Source organism: Aulonocara sp. 'chitande type north' Nkhata Bay, linkage group LG19 (genome assembly GCF_057382095.1).
Source record: "Aulonocara sp. 'chitande type north' Nkhata Bay isolate Kocher_YH1m ecotype deep benthic linkage group LG19, A_spYH_male_GT1.1, whole genome shotgun sequence".
Lineage (NCBI taxonomy): Eukaryota > Metazoa > Chordata > Actinopteri > Cichliformes > Cichlidae > Aulonocara > Aulonocara sp. 'chitande type north' Nkhata Bay.
Window position 1 is genome coordinate 30,083,338 of NC_141362.1, and position 27,844 is coordinate 30,111,181.

Sequence of the window (27,844 nt, forward strand, 5' to 3'; positions counted from 1 at the left end):
TTACAAAGCAAGAAACAGCAATTCAATGAGTAATGCAACTTATGAGGAAAGCGTGTCCGGTAATATCGCGAGGTTAGCCAGTCGGCGTGAATGTGGCTGCTACTTTCCGCGGGCAGGAAGGACCTAACTCAGCACACTCTCCTGCAAGTGTGCTGAAGACTATGCAAAGGTTGTACTTAGAACTAAATTAAATTTACTTAATCTCTACCCAACATCGTTTTAGACGTAGATCAAAGTTTTATTTATACCCCGAAGGGTCTGGAATACATGGACGCTAACGTTAGCTCGCTAGTTAAGAGACATTTCAGTGAAAATCGTCCGTATTTCCCCTGAAAGAAACAAAATGTCCGCGGAGCACAGAGCAAGCTGGATACTGACAGGCACCGTGGTCGCTTGTGTCGCCGCTCTGTATGTGCCCTGTGTGCAGAGGACGGTCCCCGGTGGAGACTCAGGTTGGTGCTAGCAGGCTAGCTAACGCTCATTTGGTCACGTGGCTTTGTTGTGTTGCCGGGAGCCAATCATATTGCACCTTGTTGATGAAACCGCTGCAGCTTGACTGGTGCTGTCCATGGTGCTGCAAGTGCAGGTAAAGCGACGTTTGTCGACGTGACAACGTAAACAAACACATGCCAGACTTTGAGATACACATATATAAATTGAAAGAATCATTCTTTCATTCATGTTTTTAAATCGTCCGCGGTAAATACGAAAACCTCTAAATGAGACACTAATACCTTTTTTACTTCCAGTGTTTAAGGCTGATTTTGGAATCAACGCTGACTGGTAAAGACAAAAGGCATTATTTCATAATATTCAGTCACTGTAATTAACAAATAATGCAAAAATATACACGACTATCTGTATTTATTTCTTTGTTTTCTTTCTTATTCTTTTAAAATATCTTAACGTCAATTATCTTGACGTAAGTTGGTGGTGCTGTAAAGAACAATTTCCTGTCCTATTTGGGATGATGTAGTTTAATGTAGCTTATGCTTTTCTGTTCTTTAAACTCAGCTGCTTTTAGTTGTACTTGTACTTGTTTACTTGTAATTCTATAACATAACTTATTTGGATTTCGTTGAAGTCTGTAGAGGTATAACAGTTCTCCAAAGTCACAGTTTGGTTCACACCTATTTTTATTAAGAGTGAATGAAAAGGAAACATTTTAATGACTTAAATGTGATTCAGTCGTTACTATAAAAATATGCTTTGACCCAATGTTACCTGCTACACATACGTACAATGGTACTGTAATATAAAATTGCAATTTAAAAAAAAAAAAAGATCAAATAATTGCATATTATGTTTTTCAGAACTGTTAACATTTTCATTTTATTTTGTGACATATTAATTAATTAATTTTTTAACAATGGATGCTCTTCCTGATACAATCCCAAAAGGTATTTGTGTCTCTCGCCAGACCGAACCAGCAACCTTTTGTTTGCTAGATGTTTTTGCAAACCATGTTTGACTCACACCTAATTGCACTTTTCCTCCACATTTTATGCATTTTTTCATTTTTCTGACTGTTGGGTAACACAGACACCATAATTGCTGACAAAGCACTGTTGACAGCCACTCACTACAAATAATTGTCCTTGTTTATTTAAATGCAATATTTTGTGTGCATGCATAAACCTAATTTACATTTAACACGGCTTACTGTGGACTTGAATGTATTCCACTCAGTACCTTCCGATGTGTTTTCCCAACATTCTTGTAATGCAGTTTATGAAGGAGTGCCTTGAACAATTACAAACAGTGTTTAGAAGTGATACCAAGGTTACAAACTTGTAAATTATGGACTTGAGGGCATGAAGGCTCTGCTTGTTAGGTTTTTACTGCTTTGGCGTGCGAGCTGCAGAAGGGAATGCATTTTTGCAGAATGAAAGCATAAGAAAAGCTCGGCCAGATATAAGCGAGGAGAGATGAAGCGAGAGCGGGCAATTGGAGTGCTGAGTAGCCCTGCTGGTTGTGCTGCTGTCTAACGAACAGGGCCTTTGAAAAAATGGCCAGCCCCTTCTCCACAGTGTTTAGGGACGGTGCAGGATGCCCGCTCTGATAGTGCCAGCTGAACACCCTTCCGAATTCTCCAGGTCTCCGTCTCTGTGTCCTAATCTCTTTAGGTGTGATGTGCCCTGGAGAGGCTTGAGCGCAGCCCCGCGGGTACGCTGTTGTCTAGGAATGTGGAGTGTGGAAATGATGGGGATTATGGGAAGACTGGTGTGGGTGCCCATGCTCCACAATCACAAAGACTCTTGGCACCCATGCTGCTACCCCGTTGAGTCAATATTTTCCCTTTTTAGTATTGGGGCTGCAGAACTGCATCTCTGTTGCACTGAGATGGATGTTTTGGCTTGGTATTAGTTTGAGTTTCAGTGTTGAATGGTGTAAAAGTGTGCCACTTCTAAGGGGAAAATGAGTGAAATTGAGAAGCCGATGAAGGATGAGAAAGTGTGATGTTAAATGATGGCAGGTAGCTGGCGGCTCATGCCAGGTGAAATGGAGCTGTGGAAACATTTAAGCTGTGCAGGTGGAGGAGTTCTGACTTCATGGTCCATTAGACTGATAAGAGTTAGGGCTCCTCATGTGGCAGAAATTTAGGCATCGTAATTCACTGTATCAGCAAGGTTGCAAAATATGAGAGGAAACCAGTGCCATCTGAAATCCAGCCCTTCTGTTTTGTAAAGGTTGTTACTGCATCCCTGCTCATGTCCCTACTGTGCAGATGTTTGTTTGTTTGTTTGTTTTTAAATATATGTAACAGCACCAACAGCTGCTCAGATTGAAACAGCTGTATTCTTTTCTTCTTTCTTACGTGCTATATGTTTGAAAACCAGTGAACACAGGAGAGCAATATAAATTAATTTACCTTAATGTGATTTAATGGAGTCGCGTGTAGTGTCTTACGGATTCGACATAGCTTGTAAAAGTGATAGAGTCTGCAAGAAACAAGGCCAGCGTTTCATTGGATGTGTTTGACGGAGGAAGGGACTACCCGTCTGGTACCAGTAGAGGGGGCTGTCCTGAACCTAAACATTTATCAATGTCATTTAATCTGAACCAAATTTCAATTTTCATGAGTGGGAGATGCAAACATTGGGTGAGAAATCAGTATAATTTGAAATGCTCTGGGTGTATTCTGGCACAAATGGGTTTGTGCCCAGATACATTAAAGCTCCCTCAAAAAGCTTTTAGGGGTTTTCTTTTCACTTTGTGCTGCGCCTCACACAGAGCTTGTCAAAAAATTGTGCAGCCGGCTTTTATTTTTACAGCTTACTTCATTCTGTGACTGTCACCGGCGTAGCCTTTCTGTTTGTGCCCAACGGACTAAACGAGACATTGAGACATTAGGAGTGTGGGAGCAGGAGAGAGGCACGTAGAGCAGCAGAAGAAAGAGGAGAGGAAAGGACCCTAATGCATGGGGAGGATGGGACTGGAAGCATTATTCTCAGATCTGCATATGTGTGTCTTTGTGTGACAAGGCATTGGAGGGGGAGTCTAATGGTTTGTGTGTATGTGCGTGTGTTTATATCTGTGTGTATGTGCCGGAGAAGGGAGGGAGGCATCGGGGGAGAAGTGAAAGATGAAGAGAATGAGCGTGCCGCTTAGGAAATGTCACACTGGGAAGATTTGCAGGTTTTGATCCTGGCAAATTAATGCAAAACCCCAGTGCAAGTATTTGATTTGGGAAAACTTTGGGAGCAGACTTGTCTCTTAATAATAATTATTGGGTTTACATTAATTTCCTCCCCTATTCTCTTCCACAGGAGAGCTGATCACCACTGCTTGTGAGCTGGGGGTAAGTATTAGCTGTATTGTTTAATCAATTCACTCATTAACTCTTATAAGCATTAAGGAAGTTTAATTAAGCATGGGCAGAAAGCAGATTAATTTACTTTCAGTCCACAGGTTTTCCCCTTCTTTTCTATACACTTATTTTACTAAGTTGCAAGTAGAGAATGCTATAATTTGCAACCCGTTTTTCAAATCCAATTAAAGTCAATGGTAAGGCGATGGCTTTTGTAGGCTTTGCCTTATGTACGGTATAAGGCTTATTATATCCACCCCTCTTTTTTGTGTGTGTGTGTAAGCCGCGAAGAATGAACTAAATCGGGTTAACAGTTATAATAAGTTTTATTATTTAATAAAGTTTATTACGCCGCTGTGATCCTTTTAGGGAGGCTGTGTCGGTGTCACTATGCCAGTAATCCTGCCGTTAGTGCTGCAGTCCGTGTGGCCTGCCTGTCTGCCTTTCAGGCCTCCCCAGGGCCTTGCAGGCCATCTCTGGGACCCAGGCTGCTGGCCCCCCTCTTCTGATCCCCAGAGCTTGAGAGTTCTCCTTCTCTTTGCTCCCTGTGGCCTTTATCGCTCAGCTGTCCTTTAGCTGCATGTCTGTACACTGCTGTCAGCCCACACAGTCCTTCCTCATGCTCTTAATCGCTCTTCATTTTGGTGACGTTACCCACCTGCGTGATGCTACCATTTAGTTCACCACTCTCGCTGCTGGAGCTTTTCTCTTTCTCTCATATTTACAGCCTCGCTTTTTGCTCATCGAGTTATTGCGACGCGCCTTTTCCATTTCCAGCTCCTCACTCAAATTTTAGCAAAGCTGTTTGCATGTCTGCAAAAAGATCCTTTGCCGTGTTCGAGGTAACTGGTGAGTCAGTCACACTCTCACCTTTCGGCTTTCTGTTCATTCGAAGAGCTGCCCCTTCTCACTGCCTGCATGCTTTGTGTTATCTGTGCCAGGGAATGAGTCTGTGTTTAATGACTGAGTCCTTATCTGGGTGGAAGAGACTTAGTGGCTAATTGCTGCGATTGCCAAGATCTCCCAGGCGAAAATGACTACGGCTCTGCGGTGGTTTGGGGGTTGAGGCTGGCGAGCACCACGTGTTATACCACGGGCTCTAGGGAGCTGCACTGTCCTTGGGAAGAGGCCCGCAGCAAAGAAGTGAGAAAAGGGGAAAAGAAAGGGAGTGTAGGGCTCTCGTATGACAGCACAGTCAGAGTAAAGCCAAGCAGGATGTTTCTGACTCCTCACAAAATTCACGTGTGCTTACCTGCTGAGGATAAAATGTTGATACAGCAATATATTAAATCCCTTTCTTGTGCGATAGAATTACAGATATGGTACACTGTTGTTAAAAATCAGAGTTTTTAAAAGTAAATTTTGTAGGGACTCTCCACACAGTCCCGATGTACCGGAGTCACTACCAGCGCTTATCACATAATTAAGGGAAAACAGAAGCTGAAGAAGAAGAAATTTAAAAGGGGAAAAGAGAGCTGAAAAACTAAACAGTTTCATTACTGAAATGGAGTAAAAGTAATTCATAGTGATGCACACTGGCACTACATTGCAGGGAATAAATACATTTTTTCTTCTATTTGTCTTCTGTTTTTTAAAGTTGCACAGTTAAGGTGCATATATCATTGATTATTGTCTCTTAATGTATAAGGTATTGTGATACAATCATCATCGTGGTAAACCTATTGTGATAGCATCACATTGTGAGCTATTTTTACACATACTGCAGCTCTTTTTCTAAACATCAGTGGTTTGCCTGCCAGATCTCTGGGATTGTGCCAGTGTGTGAATAGCAGATCACTGAATTTAACAGTAGTGAGCAGAATCACGTGTTTTTGCCCCTTACTCACTTTATCAAAGCTGCTTCCCTTCCGAAACCAAATGGAGTATTTCCTCTAGTATAGCAGTAAGAACGCATCTCCAGCTACATGCAGCATGTAAGAAAGGAGCACCTGATAAAAAGTTCACGTGTGAAATGGCCCTTGTCTTTGTTTTTGTGTCTTTAGGTGGCCCATCCTCCAGGATACCCACTCTTCACTCTACTGGCTCACATGGCTATGCGTCTGCTGCCCTCACTCTCTCCAGCCCACAGCGTTAACCTGATGAGTAGCCTCCTGGGGGCTGCAGCTTGTGGTGGCTTCTGCATTACTGTCTGCAGGTAGGCATATGAAAAATGTGTTTCCCAATTCCAGAATTTCTTGATGCATTATGTTCTGTTCTGGGATTTTAGTTATTGTATAAAAAATTACATTGGTGCACTCTGCAATCGAGTAGGTATCAGTAACTGAAGTACTAAATTCTCAAACAGAACTTTAAGGAAGGCACAAAGAGCCTCCCTCCTTCAGCAGAGGAGCCTTCTGGTGACTAACTCACATCAAGGGAAGTAACAATAATAAGAAGACATTTTTGAGTGGCGGCAGTCTTTAAACATTCCCCTACTGACTTTTTGCATCGTGAAGCTGTCTGGAACAGAAAGTGGTATTTTTGGGCCCTGACTGACAGGCAGTGGTCTCCCTGATCCTCTGTTCAGTATTCAGAAGCAGAACCCAGTCGCCGTCCTCCCTCCCAGCACCTTACCCTCCCTGTTTACCTATCAGCCACCCGTTGTGAGAATGCGTGTATGTGTATGTATATCCCAATTATTGTGCCCTCCACCCCCCCAAACCTGACATCCCTGTTCTTCTGCCCCCCCCCACTGCCCAGCATGCTCCCAATCCTGACATGGCACGATTTCTAATCTCTCCCCTTCTTGCCTCCTGGGTCTGAGAGGAACAGGATCACTCTCTGCGCTCCTCCCTCTCCCCTCTCGTCAACTACCTCTCCCCTCGCTCAGTCATAAACACAGTTTACGGTCCCCGCATTGCCATCTACCCACCCTGCAGCTTCGCCTGCTGCTGACCGTATCATGTAAGGAGTATTTTACCCCTTCCTGCTTTGTCTGTGTGTTTATCTTGCATGGTTAACCAGACTGCCTTACATCACACTTTTTGCTGATTTTAGTCATTTTCCACACTGCATTTTGGTGGCAGCTTAGTGTCAACATTTTACCTTTTTGTCCCTCTTTGTGCATACTGGGCTGTTTCCAATCATGTCATATATTTCTAAGTTACTATTTCCAGAATAGAAATTGTTGAATATGATGTAATTTCTTCTTGCTGCACACCTTGGCAGGCTGTGAGGACTCTGTGATAGCGGGAGGACAGCAAGTGAAAATGAAATTGTGTGTGTTATAAAGTGTGCAGTGCTGGGCCGGCTTCCTGTGTGCTTGGCCAGTGTGTGCGATGTGGCAGGAGGTCTGGAGAAGGTCAGGGTACAGGGTCATCCCTGCTGAAGTAGGGCAGGGACTGGAGAGGGAGAGCTACCCAGGGGACTGGCCTTAAGCCCAGACTGCATCAGTCTTAGACCCTGCCCTGTCTTACTGTCTCTGAGAGGTGAACCAACGGCTGCCAGCTTTCACCAGTGTTCCCAGGACAAGGCAAAAAGGACAAAACAATAAAAAGAGGGTTAAAAAAAAGGGGGGGGGGTGTTAAAACACTGCACTTCTTCGTCATGCTTTAACTGGACATCCTTATTGCTTCCCTGGTATTCAGGCTTTTGATTGGACTCCGTTCTTGGCCAGACATTTACAGTTATTTTGAGGGCCGAAAATATCCATGCTGTCTGCTGATATTTGGCTCCTATTTTGCATGTTAACCGTAGCCCCAGTTTATAATCTCGGGGGATTTAGATCCAGTTGTGGATTATGGTCAAGTAAAAAGTCATTAAAAGGCTCTGCAACCCCCCTTACCCACAACCGCCAGCTAGGGTTGATGAGTGGTGAGGACTTCATCCAGTTACACCATATAAGCTCTTAAGTGTGAATGTATAATCTACGCTTCCAGTTTAGAGAAATAAGCATAAAAGGTTTTAGTCATTATCTGTTCAGGGCCTAGACTGGGATGAGCTATGAGGCTGTGGATCAGTTGGCACACTCAGGTTACTGGGGGGTTACTGGAGAGGGCAAAAGATGAGAGAACTGGGCGAGGGTTCCCGGATGGTCGAGACCTGCTTCTTGGTTCTGGCGTGCAGGGCATTTGTGTGATTTAACCCTGTCAACAATACTGGCATAAATGCCACGGCCATGCAGAGACCCTCTGTTCAGGCCTTTCCCTCAGATGAAATGCCAAAACTGACCAGCCGTTCATACCTGCTCTGCCCTTGTAGTGAGTGTGCTGTGTCCCAACATAATTAATTTCTTAAATGTCATTTGTTGTTTTTGTCCCTTTGTTGGCCCTCCTAAACAGTTTTTTTTGTAACTACTTCTCATTTTTTTGCTTTTCATTTGCTGGGAAATAGGCCGACCTCACCCTCCCAAACAAATTATTGCTTTGTGAAATTATGTTCAGATGGCAAAATATTTTGAAGTTAATACGGGTACTCGAAGTCAGTTTCTCTCAAATAATAAATGGTAAGACCTTGAAATTCATCTGGAATATACCCAACATTGTGAGCCTTTGATGTATCAATTTAAATTAGTCGGCCAGATTGCCGTGTTTAATGTGGGGGAATGTAAGTTGATAGGCTTGGAAGCCACTTCTCTCTCTTGCATAAGTTTAAATGTAGCTTAAATTTAGCTTCCCTTTGATTTGTCAATTACAGTTTTCTTTGCTTGATCATATAGTTTGATGGCCGAATTGCATGTCTTGTTATGTTTTCACACCACGGCCTGACAAGCCTTTGAGGATGGTGGACGTAATGATAATTACTATCGATTGCACTTGGAGGTTCACAGAGAGAAACATTTGGCTGGTGGAATTCTAAAGGCCTCAGCTGTGAGTCTCTGGAGGAATGCGTAGCGGGATAATCCAGACAGCTCTGTATTTTGTGCTCTCTCGTTTCATAGTTTATCTGCTAAAGCTGCTCTGAATCTCTGCTACCTGAGAGGAATCTCTCTCCATTCCCCAGCTTATCCCGAGACACCGCGAGCAGACACGTTAGCGAGCTGACAGCCATCACAGCAGAAAAACCCCCCCAACTTCGCCCCGCTCAGTCATCAGCACTTTTCGGTTTGATCACATGATTACATAACAGGCCCGTTGAAGCACACCAAACGTGTCTGGCCTCCCTCTTTCCCCGGCGGCCCTCGAGAGAAAAACCGCACACCTGCGAAAGGCTCCCCTGCCAAGAGCTAGCCCATGTGGCACAGCTGACACCTCAGTGGACGGGAGGGTGGGCGTGGTGCCATCCCCTGCCGCATGCTGCATCCCCAGCTCCTTATAAGGACCTCCACCATATGGTCCCGATGGTGCTTTCTCTCCTTGCTCAGGTGGGTTGTTTTTCCAAAGGGGTGGGGTTGTGTGTGTCTTGTTGAGGTCGTGTCAGGAGCGACGTGTGGGGGAATTGTTTTTAGCAACCACTGATGTGGGTTTGTATCCAAAAAACAGCTGAACAGAGTTGTTTTATTGGGTAATGCTCTCACCTCTTCCTGTAGGTGGCAAGGATGCCCCTCCCTCTCACGTCTGCTACTCTTGGATAAAATCTTCAGCCCAAGTATCCATAGAGAATACACCCATTACTGTTATTTTTTGAAATTTATTTATGAAAATGCAGAAGACAATTTTAAGTTTGTCTGTTTAAAAGGCCTCAATCGCTGGACCTTTTGTTCCTATTCTGCAGTATCTCATCCGTCACATTGTAGTCCAACAGACCTCCTTTACTCCCACCCTCCTCAGCATGACCAATGGTTCCCCCAGGACTCATCCTCTAATACAGTTAAACAGATGTCTAATGAAGATGTTATTTCCTCATTACTGGCTACGGGATGGGGATAGAGCGGAGGAGGGAGGAGGGCTAGATAGACAGCAGAATACAGTACCAGTTTAATATTCCTTTTGCCCGTGGGCCCGAGATTGTGTCTGCTTCGGACGTCAATATTACATTCCTCACCCACCACAGGCAGTCTTAATAAGGCACCAGGCACAGAGACGGATCAGACTCGGCAATTACAATTCACCCAGAATTAGTTAATGGAATCTATACAGCAACATTTATGTATCACTGGTGTGTGCCTAATGACTTTGTTGGAAAAAAGCAGCAATAAAAAATGGCATTCAGTGAATTGCATAAACACGGGATTTTTCTAAATTGTTTTTTTTTTTTTTTCACCCCCCTCTTCCTGTAATTTTTGTGTGTTGGGTGGAGATTAAGATGGCATTCTGGGAGAAATTGTCATGTCAGTGGCTGCATTGTTTGAACAGAATTGTGGTGATTAATTTTACACGCACTTGTAGCGCTGGAGCGCTTTCTTGGAGGAGGGGTGTCTGAGCGGCAGAGCCAGGACCCGTGTTTACCCTCCTTTCAGCGCAAACAGACAGCGTCTTCTTCATACACCGCACGGGGGAAGGAAAGATGGGGAAGTGCTTGGTTTGGAGACTTGATAGACTTTTTTTCCCCTCCTGAAACATACAGTGTGGACGTCAGTTAGAAATCAGATTTTCTCAGTTAGTTCTTATTGTAGTTTAAGATGAAATAATCAGGAAACATATCATAAACAGCCGTCATTCCAGTGGTCATTCCACCAGCTAGCAAAGTTAAAATATATATGATAGGTAATTATAATCAATATTTTATCTATTAAAGGGAAGTGAAAGGGTAACTGTATGGATGTCAGTGCTGCCATATTACTAATATCAACAGTAATATCACCATATAACACGATTGTTATGTTTCTGTTTAAATAACCATATAAAATAAATATAGCATTGCATACCTAAACAATTGTGCAGCTGATAGATGGTGAATTTATAAAAATCACAACAACAATTACTCTCAAGCATGAATTAAGCTCTTGACTCTACATGTAATACTGCACATTGCATATTTTTTTTTAGATTTTAAACTCCAGTGTCGTGTTTTTTGAAGTGCATCTTTTGTTGATAACCCAGAAATCTACAAATCTTTCTGCTCTCATGTGACAAAAGAATATGAACTCGAAACAGCAGAAATGTATAAAATCGTAAAACAGTTCGATCGTACTGTCATGATGTAATTCCTCTGAAAGAAAATTAACATTGGGTCATTTAGTAGTACTAAATCAAAGCCAATACTTTGATTTACTGACATCCCTTAATGTTTGTGTATCAGTTGCAGATTGGCTTTGAAACTTCAAAGCAATACATCATACCCCTGTCATATAATAGCTGCTAAATAGCCTGCCTGGTGTCCCGGCCAGAGGGGAGCCCTGGGGTGTTTGCTCGGGCCAGCTGGAAACCTCAGCCTCAGCCCGAGCAAGGCCACCCCCTCTCTCTCGGGCTTTTTACCCTCTTCAGGAATGTGTGATTGTTTTCCAGCACCGCTTAACCCAAACCACCACTCGGTTAGAGAACAGTGCGTTGTTGATCCGCGATGGCACAGCTGTGGTATTGTCTGTTCCCCGGGGTGGTGTGTAACAGCGGCTCTCTTAGCCAGCTCCATTGTGAAGCTTCATTCAGTGCAGAGTGCTGGTGTAGGTTTTTTGTGTGATGCTGTTTAGCGCAGACGGCCGATGCTGGCATGTCTCTGGCCCATACTGTAGAACCGAGTGTGTAAATGAGGCAGGTTCTCATTTTGACACTTCAAAGTGATTATACTGAGCCTTTATTGTGTCCTTGAAGGGGACATTGTCTCTCGTATCATTGTCATTTTTTTTTTTTATTTACCTTTAATCCTCCCTTTTCAGCCTGTGCTCCTCTTTCATATTATTCAAGTTGAATTATGGATAGTTTTTTTTACTTTATTTCCAAGTTTGTGTTTCGTTTCAGGCTTTAAGTATATTGGTCATTCCTTAATTACCCAAGTGATGACGCAGGCATTTTTTGGCAGGTTGGATCAGTTCAGGGTTGAATAGTCTCGTTGTCAGCCGTGTTATTCTCCTGCCACGTCCCAACCAGTCCATTGTCACTGAGCCACAACATTTCAGTACAGCGGCAGCATCCTGCACAGCACTGAGTCGTGATAACAGGGAACACGGCCACACTGGTGTCAAAATGTGTCCTGCTTTATCCGAGCGCCCTGGGAGCAGCCAGCCTGGAGAATGAGCTGTGGAGAGGCTGACTGGGACCCAGGTGGTCCCGCGCAGACAGACAGGTCATTTACAGGCTGCACTGTACACACATCACTGGCTTCTTACTGACTGACAAGCTCTAACAGAGAGATTTGTCAGGCACTCAGGGAGAATAAAGAAGTTCAGGAACAGAAGTGTGTGCCTGTGTGTGTGTCTTTGAATATGTGACGAGTGCTGGCTATCAGACGAGCTTCAGAAGGAGGAACAGACTTGGTGTAATAACCCCTTCTTTGGGACCCCCATGACTGCTCTGCACCCCGTGCCACCCCCAAACCAGCCCCCCGCTAGGTGCATGAGCTGTGGGTTAATTGTCATGTGAGGAGGTAAAATAATGGGTGCGGGAGGTCTCTGCACCTCAACAAAAGTCCCCATCTGCATCCCCCCACCCCCCTCTATAAACGCCACCCTTCTTCATTTTTCCTTCAAGTTACAACTAATTCCTGGAGCGGTGCAGCGAGGAAGTCGGTGCTATCGCTTATTAAGACCCACTCCTAGACGCCACAACCCCCCAACCCCATTAAGTGCATGCGCACACACATACGTGTGCTCATTCAGCAGGCTTGCCTTACAGAGAACACAGAAAAAAATAGTGGAGAGTAGCAGAGAGAAAACCCAAGAATAAAAGGGGAAGTAGTCAGCAAGCTAAAGTTTTTTTTTTCCACCCTTCTCTCGCTCTCGCTCTCCTTTTTTTCCTGATTTACCGCGCTTTCCTCAGAAAGCTCCATTGTTCCCCTAGCCTAAGTCTCATCAGGCCTTTTGTGGCTGACTATCACAGCGGCAGGCAGAGAGCTGGAAATGTATAAATGGTATCATGCCTTGTGATTAATGGCGGTGCTTATGAGTCAGGTCTGATAACGGGCCTGCTCTCTACTCAATTTCAGATACCGTTAATGGAATCTGTCTTCTGCGATTGTAATGTGAGAGCGCCTAATTTGCTATGGAGCTTGAAGCTGTCACCGGCAAGGGATTGTGGGGTCATAAGGGACCTGGCAGCCGTTTGGCCTGCAGCTTGTATCTGCGGTGCTGAATAGAGCAGCTCTCTGCCTGTCAGTTAGCTGATAGGCTGATGAGGACTCTAAGCCACTCCACACAATGGCGGAAAGGGCCATACTGCCTGACTTCCCTAATTGTCGAGCCTGCTCATATTTCAGAGCCAGCATGCTGGGGACTGGGTTGCCTTTTTTTCCTTTTCTCTTCTTTCCCCTCTCTCTTCTTGAACTTTTTTCTTCCTTTTTCTATATTTCATCCTACATCCCGCACACTGTCTCACCCCTTTAATGCACACTTTTCTGCACTATTTCCCTTTTCTTTCCCTTCTCCCCATCATTTGTCGCCTCACTCTCTCTCCCCCTCTGTCTCTCAGTTTAGTAAGTGGTGGGTCTTAGCGTATGACAGATTATCCCAAGTTTGCTTCAATTACCGCAGAGGAGACGGAGACAGTACAGGAGAGGAGGAAGGGGAAAACTTTTGTGCACACATTATATTTAAGAAGCTGAGGATAAAGTGCTATCTCCACCACGGTGGTTTCTGTGCCAGTCTGTTCAAGATCAACCGGCTGCTCGAGAGGGACTTCTCATGATATGTGAATTACCCCAAATCACTGAGTGTTTTTCAAGGTCTTGTCCGAGAAGCAAACTTGGGTAGAAGGAAGATTATAATGGGTCCCCAAATTAGTTATAGGGAAGTGGTGGCTTTTTTGACAACAACATTTAAAATTTGTGTGAAGCTGCTGACTTTGTTATTTTCTCTCTGTTTTTTTTTCAGTGTGTCGTTGCAGTGCAGCTTAGATAAAAAAAAAAAAATTTGAAAAAAGCAGTTTAAGTTCTGCAGCCTTTAGAAATACTGTTTTTGAGGTTCATTTTAATGCAGTCGTTTTAAACAACTGAAACATCCAGATGGTTAAATTAGTACAATAGTTAATTTAGTTGACCAGATTGTAATTAACTTCTTGTCATTGTCCTCCGATGCAGTCCTTTCTAAAGAGTAAAACCCTCTTCTTCTACACTTTCAGGTTGGCAGGTCCTGGTCCTGGAGCAGTGCTGGCTGGTGGGCTGTTCGCTGTGTCCAGACTCAGCTGGCAGTGGTCCATGGTGGCAGAGGTCTTCACCCTCAATAACCTTTTTATTGGCCTTCTCTTCTTCTTGACCGCCAGCTTCCGCTGTGCTGAAAATGCCACGCAGAGGAAGAAGGTAACTCAAAACACCACACAACAGATGCAACACACAGGTTATGTTTTATTCAATGTAAACGCACAATGCTGCACTGTTTTGGTTGTCCCTGTTAGATTGCACACTGGGGGGCATTATGCTGTGGCTTGGGGCTCTGTAACCAGCACACACTGGTGCTGTATGTGTTGGTCATCATTCCTTGGGTCCTTTACCGACTGTGCTCTCAAAAGGTAAGTCACAGGGTCTCTTTAAATAAAGAGAATTATAGATGGCAAAGAAGAAATAGGCTGTGTGCAGTTTTTTGACAGAAATAAAAAGACTTCAAAAACAAGATATTTTCCTCTCATATCCTCTTAAAAGCTGCTGTTTGTGAGGTGCAGCCAATCAGAGGGAAGTTGGTTTAAAGGGAGAGGAGCTAAAATGGCTTTAAGATAGATATAAATATGGATTGTTTTAAACTCTGAATTCTAAATATATGAAGCTGGAAATTAGCGCAACTTCAAAGTTACTGTTGGTCTAAGAAAAGAGGGGCTTTTAGGGCCAAACAAGGCTCTCCAGTCTTGTTGACACGCACACGTTCCATTTTACTTTCTTGCTCACGGTTTGGACAACATGAATTTAAGAACATCTTATCCTTGTATTTAAACAGGAGCTGTCTTTGCGTGGCCTTGTATCTCTGGGATTCTGTTTCCTCGCTGGCTTCCTGCCGTACATCTACCTGCCGATTTCATCCTACCTCAACACAGCCCACTGGAGCTGGGGTGACCAGACCACCCTGTCGGGTCTGTTGACCCACCTGCTGCGAGCTGAATATGGCACATTCTGTCTGGTAAGTGTTGCTTGCCTCGCTGCATTTAAACAGACCCTGACCCTGTTGGCTTAGCTTACATTGATTTTTGTTTTGCAGGCAAAGACAGAAAGCTCGGTTAACCTGACCACAATGCTGCAGTAAGTAAACAGTCTTTCTGCTGTTTGCACGTGAAACTTCCTGGTCTGAATATCGTAAACGGCACAACAAGATGGTCATTTAATGCGTATAATGACCATCAGCTAAACTCACATCATCGTTTCCCAGAACAAAGTAACATCACTGAATTTCTAGTTTTTGTGGCCAAAGCAGCACATTTAGTCCGTCTCGCAGGAAACAGTATGTTTCTCATCCATAAACTGCCCAGCATGTTTGATTTGAGTATTTCATTTCTATTTAGACAGTAGGATCTAGGATGGAGAAGGGAGGAAAGTAGGTTGATTTGATCTGAGGCACAGTGAGGGCACGTTTGGGACTAGAGATGGAAGACCCAACTGCTCTTTGCGATGGTTCTGGTGATTTACACAGGTTTAGCCACATACACACGCACACCAAGCCATTATAAGGGCCCACAGTCATTTCTGCAGCCCATCTCTTCCCTTACTTTCCCCAGCAGCTTTTGTTCTTCCCATTCCACTCTCTCCCATCAAAGCAGAACTGAACCTGCTTAGAGGGCCAAATCACTGTGTTCTCTTTCTCCAGCAGTTTGAAATGATCACTCAGCTCTGGTGTTTAAGCGTGACAAGCTGTGATGACAGACATTGCAATAGAGCTTGAGAAATTGTATTTTTCCACTCTAGCACCTCCCCACCCCCTCCACCCCATTCCCTCCCTTGCTTCCCTCTGCTACCACAACCACAGTCATCCCATTCCTGGTATCTTTCTCCAGCTGACGGGATGGGGTGCGTGTGCGTCTTAAGACCCCCCACTACCAGCCCCCCCTCTGCCAAGCACCCACCCCTTTCCATCACCCCTGCTGCTTGATGGACAAGCACACCTTCAAGATGGGGAAGAGAGGCGAACATGACAGGCATGTCGCACTGGAGACGTAAACCCACTGGAATAACTGACATGCACACACACACACGCTCATGAGCACATTCACACATAGTGTACATTGGGAGATATAGAGACTCAATAAGCTGTCAAATAGAGATGGGTATTAAGGAAGAGGCAGGAAACTATCTCTCCGCTCTGAGCAAGCGCTGTGTGACTGACAGGCGCTGTGAGGAGAGGATGGGGCTGTGGGGGGTGGATGACACAGTCATTCGTATCTGTCAATCCGATTGAAAGGAGGAGTGCACAGTCCAAGGAGTTTGTTTTGATAGGGGATGAAGGGCATTTAATAATTGGTGTCCTTGAGTTCAGTAGCAGGGAGGCTACTTGAGCTTGTCTTCGGTATCCGTCATGTCTCTGTGTGTGTTTGTGTGTGCAGGGCTCAGTTGGACCACTCCCTGGCAGAACTTTCACTTCCTGTCTTGGTACTGGCAGGAATGGGCTTTGCGCTCTCCTCATTGGACAGGTAAGGATGAGTTGGATGCCAGCGTGCAACACACCAAACTCTGTCACGCACATCTCAGCACCCACTTCAACTACAAAAATCTAATCCCCTGGAGTAAAAGACGGGGAACAAAACCACTGACAAAATGCTGATCTTAGAAAAAAAGAATACAAAACAACACTGAGGCACCTAACTGTCAAACTGTCACCACGCTCCACATTCAGATCAAGAGGATTTGATGTGTATTTTGGATTTTCAAAATCATGTTTGTGTGTACAAGTAAATCACTGCCTGTATGCATCTATATGTGGCAGCGTGATCCTGTAATTCATTACAGGAGAGCCTTTGCTGGGATCTGTTGGGTGGAGCTGATAAAGCCCCAGTAATGCCCCAAAGCCCCGCAGGGCACAAGCTATTCCCCTTCTCCCGAGGTGCACTTCAATAAACTTGGCTACATACACAGACAGATGATGAAGAAGAGGAAGGTCGTCTAATAGATTGCCCAAAGGAAACCCGGCAAATGCTTATTTGCCCCATGTTAAAGTGTAAGGTTATAAATATGATTTCATTTGCTTTTTAGCTATGGTGCTTGTAAGTAAGGAAAACGTAAATCAAGAAAAGCTTGAGTGATTATAAGTGTCCGGCTGACGGAGATCAGCAAATCAGTTTGTTGGCAGGAAACCTGAAAGCTTGTCTCTTCAGGTTCGGACGATGGCTTATTTTTTTGCCACGAGGGGAAATTTTTTCTTTTTGGTGTATAAGAACGTTTTACAGCTGTACTGTAATGAGTTTGTGATTCAGCGGTTGGCACCGGCTCATTATGACTCAGTCTGCATTAGAAAATCAGTCATGCACCTCTTAGCTTGCTGGCAGATACGTTTTCTCTCAGGCTTGTGATCCCCGTCCGTGCATTAATATTCTTACAGACTTATTCAAAACAAATATATTTTTACAGAGTAAATAGACAAAGTGATACATTAGACTAAAAATATGGAAATGGCAGACTGTGCATGCAGAAAAAAAAGGAAAGCTGGTTAAATATTTGTGCGCTGAATAACCCGAGGTGTCCCGTCCTAGGAGGTGTCGCTCAGTGTCCTGGCTGTTAACTGTCATGCTGGTGGTCTACTCGCTGTTTTTTGCATGGAGAGCCAACCTGGACATTAGCAGACCCTTACTGCTCGGAGTGGTGAGCTATAAGACTTTTATGTTCTCAGACATCTTTTCTCATATCATAGCTGAAGCATCACACCTTGTGCTCAGCATTGAATTACAAGTTTGTCTCAGTTTTCAATATTCTGAAATAAAACCACAGTGACAGCAGCGTGCTGTATGTTGATGCTGATCCTGGTCCAACGGTAAAGCAAACCCAGAAAAAAACAAAGCAAAAAAAACTACAGAAAACACTTATTTGCCTCTGTGTGTGTGTGTGTGTGTGTGTGTGTGTGTGGTATACACTTGCATGGTCACTTCCTGCAGGTTGAGCGTTTCTGGCTCCAGAGCGATGCTGCAGTGTGTGTGCTGGCAGGCCTCGGCTTGAGCTGGACTCTAGCTGGGCTGGAGAGGAGGCTGGGCTATGGGGGGTTGTGGAAGACCACAGGCTGGGTCTTCACTGCAGCTCTGCTGGCACATATGGTGCACACCAATCACAGGTGACTATTGCACACGCTAACAGTAACAAGCTTGCTGTTGTTTGGTGTGATGAAAATCTGCAGTGCTGTCGATACACAGTCAGGAATTACTGTGGTGTGCAACAGTGGTTTTCATTGCACAAGTCTAAAATGGTAGATTTCAAGCAACGAGTTTAAAATGCTGACTTTAAATTTGAAGATTTGTTGTGTTGTTGCAGTTAGACTCATTTTGGCCCCGGCCTCAGAATTGCACTGCATGTGAATGAAGACACTACCAAAGGAACGCAAAGGCAGCACTTTAAATGTATTCTCATTGTTTAATTTAAAAATCCAGCGCTCCGAACTTTAACTCCTTACAAAATCCTTACAGTTCCATTTCCACTGTTGTATATTTGCAGTAAAAGGGCTGAGTTAGGGCTTTGTAACGTCTGAATTTGGAGACAATTAGAAAACTAATTCTTAACAGCAAAGATTTTGATCACAGTGGACATAATTATTGTAGCTGCATTGTTTTTTTCTTCTACAGGCTATTAGTGATTTCAGGCTCTAATAGTGTTTTTGTGTCCGACTGCTCGAGTCTTACGGTTTCTTTTCAGATACTCTGCAATCCATGTATCTGTCAATTTAATGTTTTTACATTATTCATGTTGCAGTAACTACACTGAACCCAAATGCATATGAAGAATGAAGTTAAATACTTCTGCTTTGTAAACTTTAAATGATGTAAAAACTCCCCTCTTCTAGCTCCTTCTAAAATCCCCATGCACAGTTTTTCCTGAGTCAACCTGATTTGTTTCTCTTTTGCTTCTCTGCGCTTCATACTGCAGGTCTGAACTCCACATGTCAGGTTTTTCTCTGCTCACCCCATGGTAGGGGCTAAAGAGAGGCACGGTTAGCACATAGATTCTACTCTCAGAGCTCAGTCTGAGATGTTAGCTGTCCGAGAAGGCAGATTACACCAGCGTAGCGCTGGGGAGTGCCAGACAGCCATCACTGAGCGGCTTTGATCAAGGGGAGAGCATGGCCTGTGCTGTCAGACCCATCACACCTGTCTCCCCACGATTAGATAGGCAGCTAGAGTGAGGGGAAGGGGCGGGGGCACTGACAACTTACCCTCAGAGCACCTTGAAAGCGTACCTACAGACACTCACATATACACTGCTGCACACATCTCACACACACTTCTGAGCAGGGGTAAAGATGTGTTTAACCATTTTTAAAATGGGAGAAAATGCAACTTCTGTTTTGATGCTAGTGTAGAGTAATTGCTTGCATATGTGCTGATGATCTTAGGGAGTGTGATCAGAGTGGGAACACTGTGGTGGAGAGGTTCGGCAGGGAGCTTCTGGCCTCCTTCTCCAAAGACTCAATCATCCTGACCAGAGGAGATCTGCCTGGAAATTCTCTGCGATACCTGCACTACTGCCAGGGCGTACGGCCTGATGTACGCCTGGTTGATCAGGAGGTCAGGAGGTTTTCCCTGTTCCCTGTATTGAAAAGATTTTTCCTTCATAATATAAGTTAAGGAATTTTATTTATGACGAAATTGTTTTGTCTTATTTTTCTTGTCCATTAAAACCGCACTATATTCAAAAGAGATTTAAAAAATAAAGGACAAAATGTGAATGAAGTGTGATTTCTCATGATAATATAATGTTTTACATATTTTGGCAAAATGTAAAAATCAGCTTTGTGGTAACTGAAAGAAATTCATTGAAAATCATAAATTAGACCCTTAAGTCAGCAAGTAGAGGCCTTATAAATTGGTTGTGTTGTCTTATATACTTATTAGTTTGTATATGTTATCACTATGATTCATCAGTTGCTTTAAGATATAATGACACAAAAATCCCTTTAAACTAATTGCACTGATGATTGTTTAACTGATAATCGACTGGTTATAAATATTTCTCTGGGATTGGTGGTGCTCTTTGTTCTCACTAGATGATGACATATGCTTGGTATGTGGCCAAGCTGGCACAGCACCACCCTGGGATCCACTTTCCCGGCCGCTGGTGGGACCCGGTCAACCCCGAGGAGAAAGGCACCTTCAGTCTCGATCAATTTCTGTCCCGCAACACGCAGTGAGTGTCTCAGACACATGAAAAGAGCAGAGGGGGGAATAAAAGGATGTTAAATGGAAAGAGAGAGAGAGTGAGTGAATTGGGAGGGCAACAATGAACAAGTGGGTGATCTAATGAGGCAGAGATCAGCAGAATGGTCGACACAGTGCAAGCACAAGATAAGCCCACAGAACTGTTGAGGCCATAAAAGGAGTCTGATGAACTACAAAAGTCAGCTAATCTACTTGATTTGGTTAAACGGTCTCTGGTGGACTTGCTGCTGCTCCCATGATTCACTCCTTCAGGAGGAACTGAGATCCAGAAATTGGATAGTGCCTTGTTAATACCAAGCCCACCAGGGGGCAGTGTTTGCCAGGCCAACATATATGTATCTCTGTGGGGGCAACACTGACCTGCGGGATTAACCCTCGGGGTCTGTGAGAAGCGCAGGGCTGATGGGAACCTAGAAGGTGCTGGGATGTGAGGAAATTTCTGTCTCCATGTTGTCACTGTGTGTGTCATTATAAACAGCTACCCGGAGATAAAAACTGAGGGCACGCCTCTATTTAAGAGTTTGTCTCTGTTTTTCTGCAGGAGGGATGTGTTTGCCTGCATCGGGCTTCCTGATGGAGACCTGAGCTGGGAACACAGTTATTCCCGCTGGCCCCTGGGTGTGTGTGACTACTTAGCGCCCGTTCAGAAGCAGTTTCACCCTGAAGAGTGGGCTCATCGTACACGCAATATCTATAACTGGAGTGATCCACACAACAGGTTAACAGTTAACTCTTACCTTCATGCGTATTTCAGCCTGGATTATACTATTAAAATAATTTATATTTAGATTGGTGTTGGGGATGTCATGTTATCCTCATTGCTCTGAAATTCAACCTAACCTGTTAAATGTTTTTAGAAAAGTTAGATCTCTTTGATCTTCATTTGAATTTTCATAACATTTCAGCGTCGCTGATTTTTAAATGGTTAAAAATTAGCATGGTTTAATTTTTAAGGTGTGCTGTTGGCCAAGAAAATAAACAAATCCTTTGGAGTGAAAAGAAAAAATCTCAGTGCTCACTTTTCTCTCTGTGGTCTTCAGTCGTCCCTCCACAGACTCCACAGAACGTCCCTCAGTGGGCTTGTCCTCTGTTCTCCATGCTGTGATCCAGCTCTTTGTGAATTTTACCAGAGCAAGACATTAGGCCCTTAGCCATCTGAAATGAGACTGAAGATGAAAAATAATGAGTTTCTTATTGCGTTTTGTCAATAACTGTGTCAAAAGTGGAATTAGTCAAAGCTCCATATTTTGTTGCTGTTGCCAGGAGCCCTTCATTCACTCAGATATCCACGGCTGAATACTGTGACATTATTTCCCGCACCCTCACGACAAGCGTGTCTGCCGATGCCCACAAGCCAAATATTAGCTCGGAAACCCTGCTAAAATATTCTTTTGAAGAAGAGGTCAAGTGTTTACAGTCAACAAAGTGGGGAAAAAAAGGCAGATGTGGTTTTACTCCATGTCTAATGTGCTAGCTGGTATTGTTGCTCAGTCACTTAATGTTTATGCAGCAAACATTGATGTTTAGTGTATCAAAACCTGCACAGCCAAGTGGAACAATATATTCACATAAATAATCATTTATAGTTAGTGGAACTGTGAATAAGCCAGCGCGGTGCCTGAAGGTTGTATTAGATAAAGAAATGATTTTCTTTCTCCCCATGTATGAACAGTTTCCATCCTGCATCCTGGGAGCGTGTTGCTAATGAAGAGATGTGGCAAGCCAGGTATGCTGAATGCTTTACAGCGGATGCTAGTTTTCTTGTTTGAAGTGGATGTATACTTTCGAGCGTAAATAAAAAGATGTGTCACGATGCATATTGCCCCACCAGAACATCTCCATAAACCAGTCTTGTGTGGTAAAACATCTACACGTACAATGTATTTGGTGCCGGCATCTACATAAATCACTCCATTGGAGTGGTGCGTCTGAGAGTGTAGATCTGCATGGCTCATCCATCCAGCACTTAGCCCTGAGCCTGCGTGCTTTGTTTCAGGATGAAGACGGCTTTCTTTCTGTTTGACCTGGCTGAAAGGATGCAGGGAGAGGGGAAAGCTCGCCTCTTTGAGCTGTCTTACACTGTGAGTCTGACCCCCACCTGCAAACACTTTACCACAGTAGGGCAGATTAAAATGCATCAGGAAAAGCATGAATGTTTTTATGTTTATCTCTGTTTTTTTTAATTGCCGGGAAGCTATATAAGGAGATTGTTGAGGCCCACTCCGACTATCCTCCAAACTGGGACAAGAACCTGGCTCTGGCTTGCGAGAGGCTGCTCCGCTCCGGTCACAGGGGTTACAGTGCAGACAGCCTACTGACCTGCAGTGTCCAGCACTTCAGTCTTTACTTAGAGAAGGATCCCACTGATCCCCAGGCACCCGCCATCCGCTCAGCCATTACTCACCTGCTCCAAGAGAGAGACAGATTCCGACAGAGCCGGAGGCAAACCCCATAAGATCCACGGAGCTGGAACAATGGAAATTATGGCTGAGCCAATGTGCCTCTTTGTGTGGTTTTAAGGTGACGCTCTATGTGGATCAAGACTGGTGCACTGGTGTTAAGTTTGGCTAAATGTACTGTGCCAAATTGGACTTGTATGTCAGAATTTGAAATGAAGGGAAATGCTGGTGGATAAGTTCTTGTTTGAAGTTACCAAACAGAGCTAACACTGTGCTACGTCTCATTTGATGAATGTTTACAGTTGACCAGCGGCAGGGCATGACTTTAGGAAGCCCTGCCTGACCTCAATCAAGCTCTGCACGCTTCTCTTAAAGTCACCCATTCAATTGCTTTATCGTTACATCTCGTTCTCCCCCCCCTTTTTTTTTTTTCCTATTCTGCTCTCAGAGCTTTTAACGTGCTGATTATTCTGCCTCAGCCTCTGCTCTACTTCTTTTTCTCACATTAGGATGGCAAGACCGAGATTGAGGGAAACCCAATTTGGGGGCAGAAATGGGGGATTAGAGCGGCTGTTTAATCTAGGACAGACTTGTGCTGTGCCACGCAGCCTCACTCCACATCAGTGGCAGCCCTACACACCCACCCACCCCTCTATCCTTCCATCAGTCTATCTTAGATGGTCCTTTAAATGTTTAAAACTAATGGATTCGATGAGTGCTTTTTTACCCCCCCCCCCCCCCCCCCCCCTCTCTCTCTCTCTCTTCCTTCCTAACATGAGGGCGGTAATCCCTCTTGGATTTAAATGAAATGTGAAATGTCACAATGCCAGGGACCCTTTTAGAGGTGCGTTCGTGCGTGTGCCCATGTGGGCATCTATGTTGATTTGGGTCTGCATGTGTGTGAGAACATGCTTAAATCTCCACTCAGCCCCCTCTCCTTGCCAGAATTGCTCATAAACCTATTCGATAAACAGATCGGCACACTGAAAAGCAAAATGCTTTGATCATTAGAGAGACACAAAGTCATGGAAAGTTCACGGACAAACGCAGATACGCAAGATTTTCAATACTCGACTCACAGAAAAATGGAATCTCAGGTCTGTGAATGTCGGGAAGAGGTGCCGTCAAACTTAGTCTGACTGGACCGGGGTTGTTTGAAGAACACCCCTGAAGTACGCCCTTGTATCTGACGCATCAGTTACACACTGTTTTTAAAAATGTTAGTGTTGATGTTAATGAACCTCGTGCCATGAAATTTGTTGTGCAGAGGTCAAATCAGCATTTTGCCATAAGCTTTATAAAACGTTTCCGAAGAAGCCTGCTGTTTGAGATACCAGCGGAAAGCGAGGGACAGTGAGTGCATGTGCAGTTTTCTCCGAATGTAATCTGCCCTCTGTGTTCGCAGGCCTGGTTAGCGGCTGTCAGCTGGCTGGATGATGAGGTTCGACCTGCTGTAGCGCAGATGGTTTGGTTTCACATAAAAACAAGGGGGAAACTGTCATTCTGCTTTCTACAGATTAAAATATTTCAATAAAGATTTTTTTACGTGTTTTTGTGCTCTGTTCTCAAATGTAGTATTTTTGATCAAAAATGTTATCATATTTGTTGTTTTGACATTGCAGGCAAATTAATAATGCGAGTTTAAATCGTGTTTTTTAACTTCACTTGACTGTATTGGTGTAGTTTAATGTTTACATCAGTTATCTGCTGCCACATGGCTCATCCCCTCTTATTTTTACCTTACTTTCCTTTTATCATCCCCCTCTTGTCACCCACCCTCCCCGCCTCCCACCCCCTCTCACTCTGTCTTTCCGTAACCCCTCTGTTCCTCTTCTCTCCCGTTTCTGAGAGTCACTTGCCCACCCTAAATCAGCAAGCTGCCGAGGATTGTGGGAACCCATGGAATCGCCGTGACCAGGGATGCAGGCAGGGAGCCACGGCAACGCTGGAATGTGGGGCGTCTGAGGAGATAAGAGCTGTGAGCCCAGCCAGGGAGAGGCGCGAAGTGGGGGAGGACGCAGAGGCAGAGTGAGGAGGGTGAGACAGAAACAGGGAGAGCAGCAAGTCTGTGAATGGGGAAACAGAAACACAACGCCATAAACAGCCAGAGAGCAAGACAGAGTGAGACAGAGAAAGAGGGGCGGGGGACTTAGGGGGGCACACACTGGAGATGGGAAGCCAGCCTTATTCCTCTTTGCATTTCATTTACATCCCTGGCCGTATCGACCAATCGGATTGGGAGCAAAGCCCAGGGCTTAGGAGGGGAATAAAAAGACAAAATGCCTTTGCTGCTCTCATCCCTCCCTGATAATACCCCTTCTGTTTTTCTTTTCTCCTTTTCTCTCGTCTATAAGTAGATACTGTCCGAAATGCCAGCGGAAAAGCGACACCTCCGCTTGCTGTGTATCTCAGATAGACCGAGCGGGAGCAGGGGCTGAAAAGACAGCTTTAGCAACTGGGCCTATCTCCACTCCTCTCTCTGGCTGGATGGGAGCTTGGAGTGGAAGGAGGCGGAGGGCTGGGGTGTGTTGGTTAGTGTTTGGGAAGAGAATAGAGGGTGTGAGAGGCATGATATACTGAGCTGGCCACAGATTTTGCAAAATCTTACACTCTGAAAAACTTTGCCTTCAGATCCCTTTCTTAAGCATGAGAAACCTGTGTCAAGGATGTTTACCAGGTGCCACCCATCCTTGTAAAGGTTGCCAATGCCTTTTACCAAAGTCTGCACATATTTGTTAGCTTAACATTGCTGTCCCATGCAAAAAGAAATGTTTTTTTTCCTCCTAAGACTCGTATGTTTCATTTCATACTATGATTTAGTCATGAAAGTGACTTATTCAGGTACAGTACTGTCCAAGTCCTGAGCAGTTTATTGAAACATGCAAGCGTACATGGAGATACAGTATATGAGGTAAAAACAGTTTGTACATTTCTAACAAGCTTGAAAGTCGATATTTGGTATGACCACTTTTATTCTTCAACACAGCCTGAACTCTCGTAGGCAAGCTTTCTTGTATTTTCTTTAAGTTGTCTTTAGTAATATTTCTCTGGATGCTGTCTGCCTTTTCTTCTGTCAAAATGATCCAACACTCCTTTGGTAACATTGAGGTGCAGGCTCTGGGGAGGCCAGGCTTGCATTCATCCCTCCACTACTGATTTCCAGTCCTGTTCTTGTCTAAGTTGGAATACCTCAGTTTTTTTCACCCTGCTTCCCTTCCACAAGAAGGAATTCTTAACAGCCACTGAGACCTTTTCTGATGAGCCTTTAGTTAGGCAGTAGATGGTTTTGAGGCCTGCCACTTCTTCTGTCCTCTATTCATCGAGTTTCCTCAGTTTTTTTGTGACACATTGCACACCATGCCAAAAGACAGTACTGTATGTATCAAGTAAACATGTATGAGAAAATGTAAAAAAGCTGACTTAAAGCAGATAAACAGTTCTCACTTTTGTCTAAGTGTAAGGAGGTGCTGAGTTTGGACCCATGCAGTGCCTCTGTGTGCACTGGACTCTACCACAAAAGTCATTCTAAATCTCAAGAGTTTCACTTCCTTCATGCAAATGTATTCAAAAAACAACATTTGCCTGCAGGTTTGTCTGAAACACCAACTCCTGTGAGCAGGCACACTGTAACCTTAAACTTCTCTCAGAGGTAGCACTACTGTTATCTTAGCTAAATTAACTGCTCTCCTGAATGTGTATTGCGTAGAATTAGGCCCATTAACATCAGTCTGTGTTGACATCATGATTGACTTTTCTCAGGTTTCCGTTTGCCATCACTCTTGATTTGTGTTTCCACAGTGTGTGGCGGCCAGTGTTTGCATGTCAGGTGCAGCATGTGTGCAAGTTTATTTGTACAGGTGTTTGTAGTGCCCTGCATTGTGTTACTGTTTGTATGTTGTATTTGCAAGTTTCTTTACTGTGTTTAAAAAAAACTGACATTGTCTTCCTGCTCATGTCTTTGTGTGGTTGCACCTATACCGTTGTACTGCAGCTGGATCCTGCACTGCCAATGCTGCCTACGTATAAATAGTGCTTATTGAAATTTACTGTTTGAGAGATGAGTTTATCTCACTTGGGGTTTGTGGCACAGCTGTTAGAGAAAGAGAGGGTCCGTTACCTGCCTGCACCAAAAACCTGTGAGTGATCAGGTCACATTAGGACCCTGTGTGGACCCCCCTGCAGCTTCACAGCATCCTGGTCCTCTTTAGCCCACACAGACTCCTCCCAATAGTAAATCAAACCAAACAATAGAGGAAGATATCCGAGGGATTAGAGGTCAGAGGGTTGGGGAATACAACATCTCTATTTCCAGGATCAATTTTCAACCGCTTGGTAATCTCTGCCCCCAGGCTCCATATACCTCCAGTGGTCTCTCTGGCGGGGAGGTGGCATTGCCAGGCTGTTGGAGTTGGTACTCCAGCTGGGTGTGCGTGGTTGATAGGATAGCGGGAGATGAGGTTGTAGGTTGATGGTGTAGATGGACAGGAGAGCAGAGGGATGAGTAACAATAGGTCCCTCCCCTGTATCCAAACCGTACCTTAATCCTCACGGATAAAAGTGTAAATGTACGGTGTGTACGATCATACGCTCGTGACATTTTAGCAGATGAAAAACGTTCGGCGTGTGTCTGTGTGCTTCCTGTGTGTGCACGTGTCCACAAAGTTTGTTTTAATCTGCAAATTTGTAAATGTGAAATAACTTTGAGTTCTTTCGAGCAGGCTGAATATTATCCCCAAGTTCCCGTTGTTATCTTGTGTACACACATTTGTTTATTTGATACAGCCCCGCTCCACTACAGCACTTCTGTATATCAAAGACAGCAGTGCGGAGCGTAATTGAAAATGGCTACCGTGGAGAAAGGTCTCTCTGCTTTGACTGAGAAGAGGCAGGAAAAAGCCTCATTCTCCGCTCCCTTCTTAGATCTATTTAAATAATTGAGGAGTAAACTGACAAATTAGGCACCTTTATGGACGCCCCTGGGCTCTCTCTGGGGTCCTTCACTTTTCCCAGTACAAGAGAGCGCCACTAGGCACTGGATAATATCTCAGTGTGCTTTGAGAAGAAGGGGGGTAGTGGGCCAGGAGGGGTTTCGCCAATCAAGCGGGCCACACTTCCTCCCCCAGGTTCTAATTTTGTGCCACATTAAAGAGCTCGGCCTCCATTTAGGACACAGAGAGGCATTTTCATAATTTGCCGGGTCTCTCGACTAGCTCGGGGTGCCTTTTTTCCTCTCTCTTGCCTCTCTTTCCCTCACTCTGTATCTGAATGGAAGGCCCGGGGAGGAAGAGGGGTAATTCATTCGTTTCCTTTCAACCAACCAGCTTCAGTTCTGCATA

The 27,844-nt window shown here is 44.4% G+C and overlaps 1 protein-coding gene across 2 annotated transcripts; it reads left to right on the forward strand.

Annotated features, from left to right (window-relative positions):
* Positions 1–23,251, forward strand: tmem260 (transmembrane protein 260). Of its 2 annotated transcripts, none has more exons than XM_086275189.1 (16): positions 1–452; positions 3,771–3,802; positions 5,815–5,966; positions 13,900–14,077; positions 14,173–14,286; positions 14,706–14,885; positions 14,964–15,004; positions 16,300–16,386; positions 17,443–17,551; positions 17,842–18,014; positions 19,287–19,458; positions 19,938–20,077; positions 20,651–20,827; positions 21,782–21,835; positions 22,106–22,190; positions 22,304–23,251. In XM_086275189.1, the coding sequence occupies exons 1-16, from the start codon at positions 344–346 to the stop codon at positions 22,562–22,564; spliced, it is 2,064 nt and encodes a 687-aa protein (XP_086131315.1). In that variant the 5' UTR covers positions 1–343; the 3' UTR covers positions 22,565–23,251. The 2 variants fall into 2 exon arrangements, with proteins under 2 accessions (XP_086131315.1, XP_086131316.1); XM_086275190.1 differs by having other exon boundaries at positions 1–169.
* The last annotated feature ends 4,593 nt before the right edge of the window (positions 23,252–27,844 follow it).